Raw genomic sequence first — 13,578 nt, 5'->3', positions numbered from 1 at the left:
CGGCCCCGGCCCCGGCCCCGGCCCCGGCCCCGGCCCCGGCCCTGCACCGCGAGGCCGCGCACTGACCCCACGATGGAGACGAGCGCGGCGGCCACCATCAGGTAGTTGGTCTGGTAGTAGAGCAGGTTGCTGACCACGCGGTTGTTCCATTTCGAGATGTCCTTGAGGTCGGGCAGGGCGAAGCGGTCCGAGCCGGGGAAGAAATCGTCCCAGGCCCGCAGCGGGGCCACCTGCACCTCCATGGTCGCCGCCGCCGCCGCGCAGGCTCGGGAGCGCCGGGCACCGCCCCGGGGCGGCTCCGGCACCGACAGCGGTACCGACAGCGACACCGACAGCGGCACCGCTCCGGGCCCGACACCGGCCCCGCTCCGGGCCCGCCGCTCCGCCCCGCTGAACCCGCGAGAGAACGAGCAGCAGCGCAAGCGACGGGCGTGTGTCACCGCCCAGGGCTGCCAGCTGACAGGGGCTGCTGTCAATAATCGCTGTAAATTCATTGTTCCTTCAGCAAGTGGTGATGCACGTTGAGAATTCACGTGGGGAAGCCACTTGGCATCATCTGTGAAGCAAGGGATGAGTGGGGAGGGCACCACGAGAAGTGTCAGCCCCAGACAAGGAGGCATTGCGGGGTGTCCCATGGCAGGGGGGCTCTGTTAGTGGGCTTCAAGGTGAATTTTCTGTCTTCAGGATGAATTTTCTCACCTTTTGCAAAGTGACTGATGTCATCTGATAATTTCTACAAAAGAATTTGCCTAATGAGAAAAAAGAACTTTGGGTTTCAGGCATTGCGTAAGATTACATCACCTAAATAAATATGCATTAGGTGGGCGGAGAAGATGTAGTATAATATAGGCGGGTTCATGTAAATTTTACTACATAATAGATGGAACTTTTTACCCTCTGGAGTGCTTGATCTGTTGAAAATTCCGCCTGTACAGATTAAACAATGTCTCCTTTCTAAACCAGTCTCTGTGTTTAGAGAGCTCCTAAAATGGACAACAGGGTGACTGTGCCTTTGGAGGGAAAGGTTGGTGCCAGCAGCTGTGGTGACCCCAGCAGCCAATGTTGGAGCACTTGTGTTTTCAGGCTTTCACACTTCAGCCACCATGGCTCGAGCAGGGGCTGTCTGCATCACCCCGGGTTTGCTGCGCTCCCGCGCCAAGCATCAAAGTCCTTCTCAAAATGTAAGCAGACTGCCACGTGCTTCTCACAGCTCCCTCCATGAAGGATTTACATCCCTAAAGTTTGGGACCCCAAGACTTGAGTGCAGGCCAAGTTCTGCTCATCTGCTTCCTGGGCTGCACTGGTTCTGGTTTATGTGTGCTCCCTGTCCAGGCCCTGCCCAGGGAGTGCTGATAAGTCAAAAGCCACTGCAGCAGGCGGTGACCCCCAGCCTGATCACATTTAGGTTCCAGCCTTCCTGAAGGCTTTAAGGCACTATGATCTCCACACACTTTGTCCCTGAGCATGCCCTCCATGGCTCCCAGGAAGTTCTGAGTCCAGAGGAGAACACCAAGATGATTCAAGGGATGGAGCAGCTCTGCTGTGAGGAAAAGCTGAGAGAATTGGGATGGTTCAGCCTGCAGAACAGGAGGATCTGGAGTGACCTAATTGTGGCCTTCCAGTGCCCAAAGGGAGGCTGCAAGAAAGATGGAGAGAGACTATTTACAAGGGCCCGGAGTGATAGGACAAAGGGGAATGGCTTCAAACTGATGGACAGTAGGTTTAGATTAAATATTAGGAAGAAATGCCTCCCTGTGAGGATGGCGCAGCCCTGGCACAGGCTGTCCAGAGAAAGTGCCCAGATGACTGTCTCATCCCTGGAAGTGTCCAAGGCCAGGTTGAACGGGGCCTGGAGCAACCTGGGGTAATGGAAGGCGTCCCTGCCATGGCAGGGGTGTAACTGGATGGGCTTTGAGGTCCCTTTGAAGCCAAACCATTGCACGACTCTGTGATCATGAGCGAGGCGGGCGCAGGGAGATCCCGCGGGTGCGCGCAGGCAGAACGGGAGGGAGTCTCTGTGCCAGGGATCGGGGGTGTCCGGCGGTTTCCGTGCCCGCTGTCGCCGCTGTCGCCGCTGTCGCCGCTGTCGCCGCTGTCGCCGCTGTCGCCGCTGTCGCCGCTGTCGCCGCGCTGAGCCCGCCGGGCCGGCCCCGCCCCGCGCGGGGCACTGTGGGAAGCAGAGGGAACTATGGCGGATGGTGAGGAACCGTAAGTGCCCTGTATGTGTGTGCTCGGCCGGCCCTGCCCCGGGCCCGGGGTCCCCTCTCCCTCCTCCCCGGTCTCTGTAGCGCGATACTGACCCTTCTTTTATTCTCTCTCTTTTAGGGAGAAGAAAAGAAGGAGGCTAGAGGAGCTGCTGGCGGATGGGTTAGTGCGGGGCTGCGGGCGAGCGGGGCAGGGGCAGCGCTTGCTGGGGCGGGGGTAGGTGAGGGCGAGCCGCAGCCCCGCAGGAGCTGAGGGCTGGGAGGAGGCTGCGGGGCCCGCGGGAGGCGCGGGCAGGGAGGAGGGAGCCCTAGGAAAGGTTGGCGTAGGTGGGGCAGGGCCCTGGAGCAGCGAGGGCTGGGGAGAGGAACCTGCCGGGGAGAGGAGCGAGGGGCTGCCCCGGAGCGGGGTGGGAGTTGCGGGCTCGCAGCTTGGCATGGTGTGCTGAAGAGCTTGGTGACGAGAGGGGGAAAAGCTGCCTTGCCGGTCAGGGACCTGGGAGCGCCTCTAGGCTAGAAGCAGGTGACTTAAATTGTGGCTGAAAACTAAAAATTCAGACTGCAGAACAGTTGTCTCTGCACATTAAAACTCTTTCAAATCTACGCACTTGCCTTAAAGGCCGTGAAAACGAATGTTGAGAAATCTTTAGCATCATCTGCTTCCACCCCTTAACTACTCCGTTCCATGTGCTTGTGTCCCTGTGCCCCAGGGAGCAGGCGGGCCTGCCCGGGCACTGGCAGTGCATGTGTGTCGGGATGAGGGTCACAACATTCCCTGGGCATGTGGGATGGGAGGGGGCTGCATGCCAAGTCCCCCAAAAAGCATGGAGCTTTGCAGATGTGAAGGTGGCAGGGAAAAGTCTGAGCTTAAAGCAATGTAAGGACTGTGGTGCTCTGATATTTCAAACAAAACCGAAAATGAAAATAACGAAATAAATAAGACTGTTGTTGAGCTCTTATATCTGGTCATGCTGTAACAGCGCAAAAATTAAACACTTGAAAAAACTGTCTCTGAAATAAAACATAAAATCTCAGGTTGAGTTACTGATGTTTTTCAGATCTCCACAATGTCCAACCCTCTAAAAAACAAATTAGTATAATTGCAAAAGTGAAACTAGATCTTATAATTTATATCACTTAGGAAGGAAAACACATCTAAACAGAAAAGGAGTGTTGCTGTTTAGTAGCTGTTTTTAGGGACTATATAAAAGAATAAAAAAAATGTTCTTAATGTCACCAAACACAGCTTCCACACTCATTTGCAGAAACACTAAACACTATAATATCCATAGAAGCAGTTTTTGTGATGTCTGTTGACCCATTTTATTTGCTTAAGTCAGTTCTTAGTGCACCCCTTGAAATCTGGTGTACAGCAGATGAGGGGTTCTGCAGAGGGGGTGTTGTGTTTATTTACACCATTTCCCATTATGTGAAATATGTGTATTTTCACGTTATTGTGAAAACTGGAGGAGATATGAAAGTGCACCTGAGGTCAAAAGACCCTTATGAATTCAATTAATTTTTGTAGGTGTTATTTAACTGCTCATGTAGTAAGTGACTTCCCTCAACAGTTAACGAGGAGAGTTCAGTCTGCAATCAAATTATCATAGAATCCTAGAAAGGTTTGGGTTGGAAGGGACTTTAAAGATCATCTCATTCCAACCCGCTGCCATGGGCAGGGACGTCACAGGTGAATTATGAATTATTTATTCCTTCAGTTTAGAGAAGTTTTTCCCCGTTACTGAAAATCTTCTGCAAAATCAGTTGCCTGTGAGTTACTATTGGCATACCATGTTTTCCAAGTTCTGAATTCTGTGAAGATAAAAGAACTCTAGATGTTTTCACCACATTTACCTTTGATTTTGAAATGAGTTATGAGGAAGTTATAATAAATTCTAAACATTACCAAGAGTTATTAGACAAGTGCTTTTCATAGTGCTTCATAGGAGAAAGCAGATAACACTTTATCAGTGGTGGCATATCCTTTGCTACTCAGGATTGGCAGAGCTCTTTTATAACAAACTTAGTTTTATATTAACATAGAACATAATCATATTTATTGAGTGAAACTACTATTTATTTAATAGGGAAGTAGGTGTTGATCTTATAGTAGAAAATTACTTGAGAGCTGATTTTGAACTATTCCAGTAAGTCTCTTAAAAATTTAAATCTATACTTATGTACTATTAAAAGTGACCTGCAAAAGGAGAAAAGGGTAGTGGAGTATTTGATATAAAACTCTGCCTTGAAAATTTAAAGGAAGATAACTGCAAATATTCATTTTTTTTCAAGTGAGACTGTTACTGCAGACAGGCTTGGGGATGCCTGAAAAATGGGGCAGTTCTAATTCCATGGTATCACTTGAGGGTGAAGAACATTCAAGATTCATGTCTTTTAAAAATACTTGTCTAAATAAACTACCCTGAAGATTCAGAGAATGATGTTGGGCCACATTAGTTATTAATTCTATTTAATTAATTAATAATTAATTTATTCAGAGCCTCACAATTGCAATTACAAAGTGTCAAAAGAGATACAAGACTTGACTGATAAAAAAAACATCACCCTCAAATTCTAAAAGAACAAGCTCTCTTTCTGTGTCCTCTTCAAATCTGAGGGAAATAAAAGTAATAAGACTAGAGCCTTTTTTCACTGCAGGTCAACTTTTACTAGTAACTGTTAAATCAGTGGGTTTATTGAAATGCCTGGGTTGTTTTTCCCCTCTGTGCATATTTATATTATTGCTTTCTAGTTCCACAAATAAAACCCACTCATGCAAATGCTGACGTGCATAACTCACAACCATAAAGAATATGCAGATGCATTTGTACGAATGGTCAATAATTTAGGTGTTCTTTGTATAGAAAGTTAGAGGTGTGGCTTTTCCTGTCTGATTTTGCAGCTGAATTTACTGTGTTCTGTGCAGAATGGCTGTTGATGGTGGGTGTGGGGACTCTGGAGACTGGGAAGGTCGCTGGAACCATGTAAAGAAGTTCCTCGAGCGATCTGGACCATTCACACATCCCGATTTCGAGCCAGGCACTCAAGTGAGAAAGACTTAATTTCAATCAAATATCTGTAGAGTATATTTCAGATTAATGTAAATAGGTTCATTAATTGACCACCAGCAATGTGTGAGTACTAAAGCTGCATGAAAAGCTTGTATTTTAATCAACTGAACATTATGGTCCTAGAAGAACATGTTGTGTTCTTTTTATAAGTTTGTATTTTTAAGTTGTCAACTTCAAGCTTGCTGTTATCATATATAAACATATAGCAGTGTATGAATAATGCTGTTTTTGAGTTTCACATGAAAAATAGCACATTTATATCTCCCTTTTTAAGTTATTTGATAGATGGAATAATTTATTTTACTTAAAGAAGAAATTAGTGTTAATATGAGTACTTTGAGAACTGGATAAAATGTGTAGTAGGTAGAATATTTTAAGCATTTCTTCTGCTTTTCTTCTTTTGTTGTACATATTGTTTCAGAGCTTGTGGTCAAAAGTATTTTCCTGTTACCTTTTTAATGTACTGTTCCATTATTTACTAGTTGGAGACTGGAGTCAAGTAGAGCAATTCACAGAAAGCAATTATATACTTAACATTTTCAATTCTTTCTGTCCAGCAATGTTGTTTATCTGTTTAGATTTATTTTGTATTATATATCACTGAAATATTTGAAGAAGGAAGAGTGGATCTTACTTTTTTTGAAAATAATATAAAAGTAATATATTGATATCAGAAAAGGTCTTAATTCTCTCTAAGTGGGGATATAGAAACTGCATGAAGTCAATAACTGACTAAAGTCCAATATATAATTAGTCCTGCAAATGCAAAGTTGCTTTATCTGTAACTCACTAGGCAGTGAAAATTTATGGGAACATATTTGTATGGTTATGAAGGGTTATGAAACAAAGGACAGATTGTATTAATATTTTGTTTTATGTTTTCTGCAGGCCCTTGATTTTTTGTTAAGCACATGTAAAGTACTAGTTATTGGAGCAGGAGGATTAGGATGTGAACTCCTGAAAAACCTGGTAATTACTCTGTTTTGACCCTTTCCTTCTTAGAATTGTCTCTATTTATTTTTTTTTTCTTGACAAAATTATCTTTTTCAATTGGCTAATTTTGCAGTTTTGATTGTATATAGCTACTAGAATTTTAAGTTCTAATCAAATGTGTAAAATACATGTTGATACAGACAATAAAGATCAAGAATGCACTTGAAAGGTGGTATTTTCACATGTTGCATATTGTTTATTCGGCTGTCTCAAAGCTTGTCTTGAGGTGCAGCAGGCTGCTTTGTGTGAAGATTGCATGCCTTAGATCCAGTTTAATATTGGTGATTTTCCCTAATTTCCAGATCTAGGGTAATGAAGCCAACTAAGGACAAATCATGCTCCTAATGCTACAAAGAAGTTTTGTTTGGAATGCAATAATTTAATTAATTTCCCTTTTTTGTGTTTTTTTCCTCACAAGTACTGACATTTATCTCAGTATATCCCTGTTATGGTCCCATTTTAGTTTGGTGGTTTGGACTATTATTCCCCCATGTTTTTATTTGGGAACAAGGATTTATGTGCATCTTTTACTATGCATGGGATAGCTCTGTTCAGAAAATGTAAAGGGAAAAGTTTCAAAGTCTTTATATATAAAAAGAATGAGTCTTAAAGGAAAAAACATATTTTACATATGATTCAAATTTTTTACAGTCAATTCAGAACGTCATAACTCATTTCTTTTCTCTAAACTCCATGTTTTACAGCCTTTATTTCCTTAAACTGTAGTTCACATTGTTTGTGTGTGACTGATGTTATCACTTTATCAGATCAGACCCACAATACAGTTTTAAAGCAATTTTACTGTAAAGTTGTTTGACAGATGTAGTGATGATCTGCATGCAAATGGAGATGAGGCAGAGCTTCTGTCAGAGGTTCAGTGTGTTCTTACGGGGGTGATTTTTGTGTTTGCCTTCTGCTTTAGCATTGAGTGCCATGAGGAATGATGCCTTGTTTTGAACTGTGATATCTGGGTCAAAATGCCAGACTTATTTATGCCACCTGTGAAAATGGTCAATGTTCCAAACATTAGCAGCAATTTTAGAAAAGCCTTTTCAAGGAATTAAACTTTATTTTCCTCTTCCTGCCAAGCATGGAAGTGCTTGTGGTACTTGCTTAAAGTCTGTGCTGTTTTTCCCCAATGGTCTCTTTTGATTTACTCCAGCCATGAAGGAATACTGCAGTTTCCCCTTGTAGATCAGGCTAATGCTGGCTTCCCTGTGTTAGCATTAGGTAGGCCAAAGCAATATTGCCTTCAGGAGAGCATTGTCTTTGACTGTTGGAATGTTATTAATTCCATCTGTCTGAATACCAGCATTAGGAGCCCAACAAAACCCCTTTGAACAAAGAATGACCATGTACCTGTCTGCACAGGCAATGAGGAGCCTCATTTGTTCCTCCAAAGGTTGCTGTTTTGGCATGGGAGTGAATTCTGGAGCTTTGTGAGCATTTAATTTCCTGTTAAATGAAGCTGACCTTTTCTTTTCCCAGGCACTGTCTGGCTTCAGACAGATCCATGTTATTGACATGGATACTATAGATGTTTCTAATCTTAATCGACAGTTTTTGTTTCGGTGAGTGACATTTTATATTTTCACAGTTTAACTTCTGGGTATTTTTAAATGTACCTCAATATAAAACATGTTAATATATTCGTTATTTTGGTTGGATAAGCGGTCATTAAAGATTATGGACCTTCATGTCACAACAGTGCTCCGAATTAACTAAATGTTGCATGTGATTTCTTCTTATCTTGGGATCTCTGGCATGAAGAAAATCAACTTATGTTCCTTGCCATTCCAGTATGACTAATGGAAAAGGTGACAGCAAGGAATAAATGCACACAGACTGAGATCTCAGATTTTCTGGTACCTTTTTCATCCAAGTACAGTGAAAAATCATTGGATCTTTTTTGATACTGACAACCGTAGTTAATTCTGAGGCTCTCGCATTTGGTGCTTTATAGAGATCATGGAATAGTTTGGGTTGGATATCTTAATATTATCCAGTTAAATAAATTGTTCTAAAGTAACAATTAGCCACTTAATTCAGTATTGCAATGTCGAGATTGGAAAGACAAAATCTGCTAAAATAAAGCATTTGGAATTGCTTGGGATTTTCCCAGACCGAAGGATGTGGGGCGACCAAAAGCAGAAGTTGCAGCAGAATTCCTGAACAGCCGCATTCCCAACTGTGCTGTTGTACCGTATCCTTTTGCAGAGAAGCCCTGAAGGCTTCAGTATCCTAGAAAAGTCTGTAGGTGGTAAGAGTATCTAAAGTATTTTGCTGCCATCCTGTTTCTCAGACAATAAAGAACACATTCATTCAGCTGGTGAGTTGAGAATTCTTTCCTGTGCCATTAGCATACAGGGAATCTGCATGGGAAAGGCTCAGAAATTGTTTTGCATTTTTCCACTGAGTGTTTTTATTCAGGTGCAGTACTGTAATTTTCACTGAGATACTGGAATTATTCACCAGAGAGTTTTGAGTAAGCACTGGTAGGAGGTAGTTTATTAACACAGAGTAGCACTTACTGATACAGGACTTTGTGAGAGGCCATATTTTGAGCTTCCTAAATATTTCACCTGCTGAACTTTGCCATTTAGGATTATTCCACTGTGCCCTTTACTAGTTTTGTGAGATGTCAAAGCTTCAGCTGTGGGAATTTGAATCTCAGATCACATAGATTTTTGGAAGATGTTATACAGAATTACAGTAATAAAATAGATAATATTTTGGCTTTGGGTTAGCAAATAGAAAACAGTAAACTTAACTATAAATATATTCCTTTACTGGGCTTGCACTCAGATATTTTAAAAAGATCCAAGACATGGATGAAAGCTTCTATCGACGTAAGTGGAATTTGTTTGCCTGACAAACACCCACTGGTGCTTTAGGGGAACCTTGCAGATGTTGCTGCTCATTGCTTTTCCTGGTAGTTTGTTAATTATTTTAGTCTTCCACAGTATGCTGGAAGTAGAAGTAACATGTAGACAAAATTTAAATACATCTATGATACAGGTAATCTAGGGGAGATAGCTAACCTACAGTCACTGTCCATTCTGTTATGGACAGAGTACTTTGCTTGTTTTAAGAAGTTTGCATTAGTATAGATTTTGAATAATGTTTTTTCCTCCCTAGAGTTTCATATTATTGTTTGTGGGCTGGACTCTATAATTGCAAGAAGATGGATAAATGGCATGCTGGTAAAGTTTTCAATCTTCTTAATGCCTGATCATTGCTTGAATTTAGATGACTAAAATTAGACATACTTGTATAGAATGTGTAATGGAAATGAATGAGGGCTGTTGAAACTCCCAGCTTTCTGTACCTATTTTTGTTTTCTTTCTGTGAGCAGGATGAAATTCAGGCTCTCTTACCTGCCCTTTTCTTGAGAAATGTTAGCCAACATTTGTGCAGTGCCCTGCAGTGATAATTTCAAAGTTAGGTCTTATTGCTTGTGGCCTTCTGCAGTCAGCTTTTGAAAATTAAGAAAACTCCAGAGCTGTTCTGGATGCTCCCATTGTGAATTTTTTCTTCATTACCTGAACAGTATTTATCGTGCTGCAACTTGTAAATGCCATTATTTGGAGCTGCACTGTTACAGAATTCAGTGTCCAGAAAGCTGGTAGTTTTATCATGAATTTGTTTGTAAAATAATGATCTGGAGTTAAAAAAATACATAAAAAATTACAAAAGCAAGACAACAAATCAAAAATCAAATCTTCAACCAACCAACCATTTGTTATGATGAACTATAAGAACATATATAGCAAAAAATAGCATTTATCAGGGGAGTAAGGGGAGGAGGTAGAGGGTGAAGGTGATTGATTAAGTCTTATTCACTGACAAATAAGTACTGTTTTATATGCCCTTAAAATGTATATTAAGCACTCAATAGTTGGGTGTACCTTTAAGAATAAAATTTTAGGACTTTTTCTCTTCCTGCAACTTATTTAACAAACCCAAACTAAACAAAAACCAACACTACCCCCCCCACACTTTATTTGTTAGATGTCATTTTTGCATTATGAAGATGGTGTCCTGGATCCAAGTTCCATCATACCTCTAATAGATGGAGGGACAGAAGGTTTCAAAGGAAATGTTCGTGTGATTATTCCTGGTATGACAGCATGTGTTGAATGCACACTTGCGCTTTACCCACCACAGGTAATCCAGCCAGTGAAATTGCCAGTTTTTCATATTCCTCTGCTTTGCTGGTTTCTTTTCTTAATACTACATCTAATGTATCATGGTTTCTGCTGGTTATCCTCCCCTACCCAACCAGGTCAATTTTCCCATGTGCACCATTGCATCCATGCCCAGACTGCCAGAGCATTGCATTGAGTATGTCAGGATATTGCAATGGCCAAAGGAACAGCCTTTTGGAGGTAATTAATGCATTGTACTGGTGTTAAATGAACATTTCTCCTTTTAATTAACTTGAGTTGGGTGTATACTTTCATTAAAACAGTCCTGCCTCTTACCCTTGTGTGGTTCATTGTCATATTAAATCTAAGCCTCCTCTGAGCTGGAGATGGATTTTCTCTTCTTGAGCTCACTCTCCAGTTCCATATTTGCTCATGTTTCTCACACTGCACAGTGTTTTTCCTCAATTAAAATGTAACCTGTAACAGCTCTATAAATAGTGCAGTGGTGACAATTTGTGTATAGGACGTGTTAAAACTAAAGAGTTTTCTAAAAATATTTTGATTGTTTGAAATGTCAAGTTTCAATAGCTTCATGGGGTATTAATTTTAAATTAAAACAGGGATTTTTTTAGACAAAAAGAATGCTGTGTTTCTGAAGAACTTTTATAATTTCTTTATTGTAGAAGGTGTTGCACTGGATGGAGATGACCCTGAACATATACAGTGGATTTACCAGAAATCTTTAGAAAGAGCATCACAATTTAATATTAAAGGTGTTACCTACAGACTCACCCAAGGTAAGGGGATGGCATTTCACCAAGTTGTGCCATTTGCACCTAGGCTGGATTGGCATTCTTTGTATTTGTTATGACTAAGCTGACAGCTGTGCTGAGATAGTTCTTCTCTCCCTTAAAACAGAAGCAAGCAGCTTGTTTCCTGTGCCAGCACAAATATTTCTGTGACGAATCAGATGTTCGGGCATTCATGATGAATCAGAGGAACTTATCTGGGATAAAAGTGAACATTCTTTTTACCATTTTATTTTTAACTTGGAGCAGCTCCACAGTTTACATTACACAGTGACCATTCTTGCTGGGTCAAAGAATAGAAACAAAAGGACTTGATTGTCTTTTTTAGCAATAGCAACATTTTGTGCCAGTTCAGGCTGTTTAAGTCTATAGCATCTGTTCCTCTCTGCTGTCCTGCCGCTGTTCACATGCAAATGCACTATGCTGACACTCATTTAATCAGTTTTTAAACACTAACCAAGTACAAAACTATTTCCTTTGTGCATTACTCCAGTTAAACAGGAATAGAACATTCATTTCCAGTGCTAAAAACAGAATACTTGCTTCAGAGTTTGTTCAATAATTCTCTTTGTTTGATACCTGCTTTTTTTTTTAATGTGCTTGATCCATTCCTAAAATAAAAAAGTGTCCAACTACTGCAGCAGCATATCATTACACCTGTTTGTTACAGAAATTCCTGGACACTTGAAAGTACCTTTGAATCCTCCCTTTGAAATCATTCTGTCTGAAAGTACATTCTCTCTCAATGGAGTTTCTTGGAAAACCCAGAGCTGTATGTTTTGTTTTTACAGGGGTGGTTAAACGAATTATTCCAGCAGTAGCTTCTACAAATGCAGTAATTGCAGGTATGCTGAGAGAACTTATTTCACTTCTGCCTTACTGACTTGAGAGTTTTGTGGGACAACAATTTGGAATTGAGAATTTGGAGAGGATAATAGTAATTTTTAAAAGTGTCTGATTTACAGTCTCATTTCTGTTTTCCATAGAGAAACTGTATGTGACTGAATAAATGTTATGACTCTGGGAGAGAGCAAAAGCATTTAAGGCTGGGGAGAAAAATTGCAAAACACAGTACATAGGCTTGATACAGTGTTAGATTAGTGCCAAATCTATGGTGTTAATGCACAGAATTACCAGGTGCCTTCAGATGTTTATTTTTCTCTTTATGGGTTGTTATATTTAATTCTTTTTGGTCATTTTTGGTACAGGTGTGTGATGTCTGCATGTCTGGTAGAGCTAGGTGAAGAATTTTATTTTTTTTTTTCTCATTCCAGCTGTTTGCGCCACAGAAGTTTTTAAAATAGCCACAAGGTATTTAATTTCTTACTAATAACAGACCTGATTTCCAGCAGAATGCCATGCATCAACACTGACATATTTTTCATTACAGTGCATATGTTCCTCTTAACAACTACTTGGTGTTCAATGATGTGGATGGATTATATACATACAGTTTTGAAGCTGAAAGAAAGGTTAGTGCCATTAAAGGCTTGAAGGGTTGTTTCCTTGATTTGTATTCATGCACTTTGTGTGTATATTTGAACCTCAGTATTGAATCAACTGGCCCCTAGCACTGAATAATAATATTTATGAAGTTATAAATATGGAAACTACAGCATTACTGTAGTTACAGCGATTTTGCAGAGTAGAACTACAAAATAAGATCCTCAAACCTAAGCTGACACATGGGCAGATTTTCTCTAAAAGACATTATGGCAAAAATTGATCTGGAAGTTTGTAGTATTGGATTTTATGTGAGATACAATTTGTCATTCTTAAATACTTCAGTGCTGTTGGGAGTCAATCTGACAAACTTCAGAAGGAAATGGGTTTTCTCATTAATATTTGCAACTAATAATATTTCTAGAGCTAAAACTTAAAAAAAACCACAACACAAACACTTTAAAGACTGTACTAGCAGCAGTTCTAAAATCATCTTTAACATAATGTGTATTTTTGTGCTGTTTTGTGGCAGGAGAACTGTCCAGCCTGCAGCCAGCTTCCCCAAAACATAGAAATCTCCCCATCAGCTAAACTGCAGGAGATCCTGGATTACTTGACAAATAATGCTTCATTGTAAGTTGCAACCATTCTGACTAATTTGATAATTTGTTAGTTTAATGCTTGAGAAAGGTAATTTTTAAATGTATATTTAACCTCATTGCCTGGTTTGTGTTTTGTTTGTTTTTAAATGTTTTTTATATAGGCAGATGAAATCTCCTGCAATCACAGCAACTATGTTTGGGGGAAATAAAACACTTTATTTACAGGTAATCTGAACATACATAATTGACTTTAATAGTCTGAATTTACTTAAATTTATTGAATTTGAATAAAAAATATTTTGGCTTTTTTT

The 13,578-nt window shown here is 40.6% G+C and overlaps 2 protein-coding genes across 5 annotated transcripts in view; one reads left to right on the top strand and one right to left on the bottom strand.

The window, feature by feature from the left end:
* Nucleotides 1-899, bottom strand: part of ARL6IP5 (ADP ribosylation factor like GTPase 6 interacting protein 5) — a 10,570-nt gene extending 9,671 nt beyond the window's left edge. The window contains exon 1 of one of the 2 annotated variants that reach the window (XM_015641282.3): nucleotides 67-899. In XM_015641282.3, the coding sequence (XP_015496768.1) occupies nucleotides 67-635 (569 nt within the window). In that variant the 5' untranslated portion in view covers nucleotides 636-899. The remainder of the gene's footprint in view (nucleotides 1-66) is intronic. The other variant, XM_015641280.3, reaches the window with a different exon arrangement.
* Nucleotides 900-2,128: 1,229 nt separating this feature from the next.
* UBA3 (ubiquitin like modifier activating enzyme 3) overlaps nucleotides 2,129-13,578 on the top strand; it is a 12,749-nt gene continuing 1,299 nt past the window's right edge. Inside the window, exons 1-16 of one of the 3 annotated variants that reach the window (XM_015640881.2) lie at nucleotides 2,129-2,208; nucleotides 2,326-2,367; nucleotides 5,128-5,248; nucleotides 6,161-6,241; nucleotides 7,754-7,836; nucleotides 8,388-8,468; nucleotides 9,071-9,114; nucleotides 9,404-9,468; nucleotides 10,277-10,432; nucleotides 10,551-10,653; nucleotides 11,097-11,210; nucleotides 12,014-12,067; nucleotides 12,497-12,533; nucleotides 12,613-12,694; nucleotides 13,198-13,298; nucleotides 13,429-13,492. In XM_015640881.2, coding sequence (XP_015496367.1) covers nucleotides 2,189-2,208; nucleotides 2,326-2,367; nucleotides 5,128-5,248; nucleotides 6,161-6,241; nucleotides 7,754-7,836; nucleotides 8,388-8,468; nucleotides 9,071-9,114; nucleotides 9,404-9,468; nucleotides 10,277-10,432; nucleotides 10,551-10,653; nucleotides 11,097-11,210; nucleotides 12,014-12,067; nucleotides 12,497-12,533; nucleotides 12,613-12,694; nucleotides 13,198-13,298; nucleotides 13,429-13,492 — 1,248 coding nt within the window. In that variant the 5' untranslated portion in view covers nucleotides 2,129-2,188. Of the gene's footprint in view, nucleotides 2,220-2,325; nucleotides 2,368-5,127; nucleotides 5,249-6,160; nucleotides 6,242-7,753; nucleotides 7,837-8,387; nucleotides 8,469-9,070; nucleotides 9,115-9,403; nucleotides 9,469-10,276; nucleotides 10,433-10,550; nucleotides 10,654-11,096; nucleotides 11,211-12,013; nucleotides 12,068-12,496; nucleotides 12,534-12,612; nucleotides 12,695-13,197; nucleotides 13,299-13,428; nucleotides 13,493-13,578 lie in introns of all 3 variants that reach the window. The other 2 variants (XM_015640883.3, XM_015640882.1) reach the window with 2 other exon arrangements.

This window comes from Parus major, chromosome 12 (genome assembly GCF_001522545.3).
Source record: "Parus major isolate Abel chromosome 12, Parus_major1.1, whole genome shotgun sequence".
NCBI lineage: Eukaryota > Metazoa > Chordata > Aves > Passeriformes > Paridae > Parus > Parus major.
This window is presented reverse-complemented; position numbering and strand designations above follow the sequence as displayed.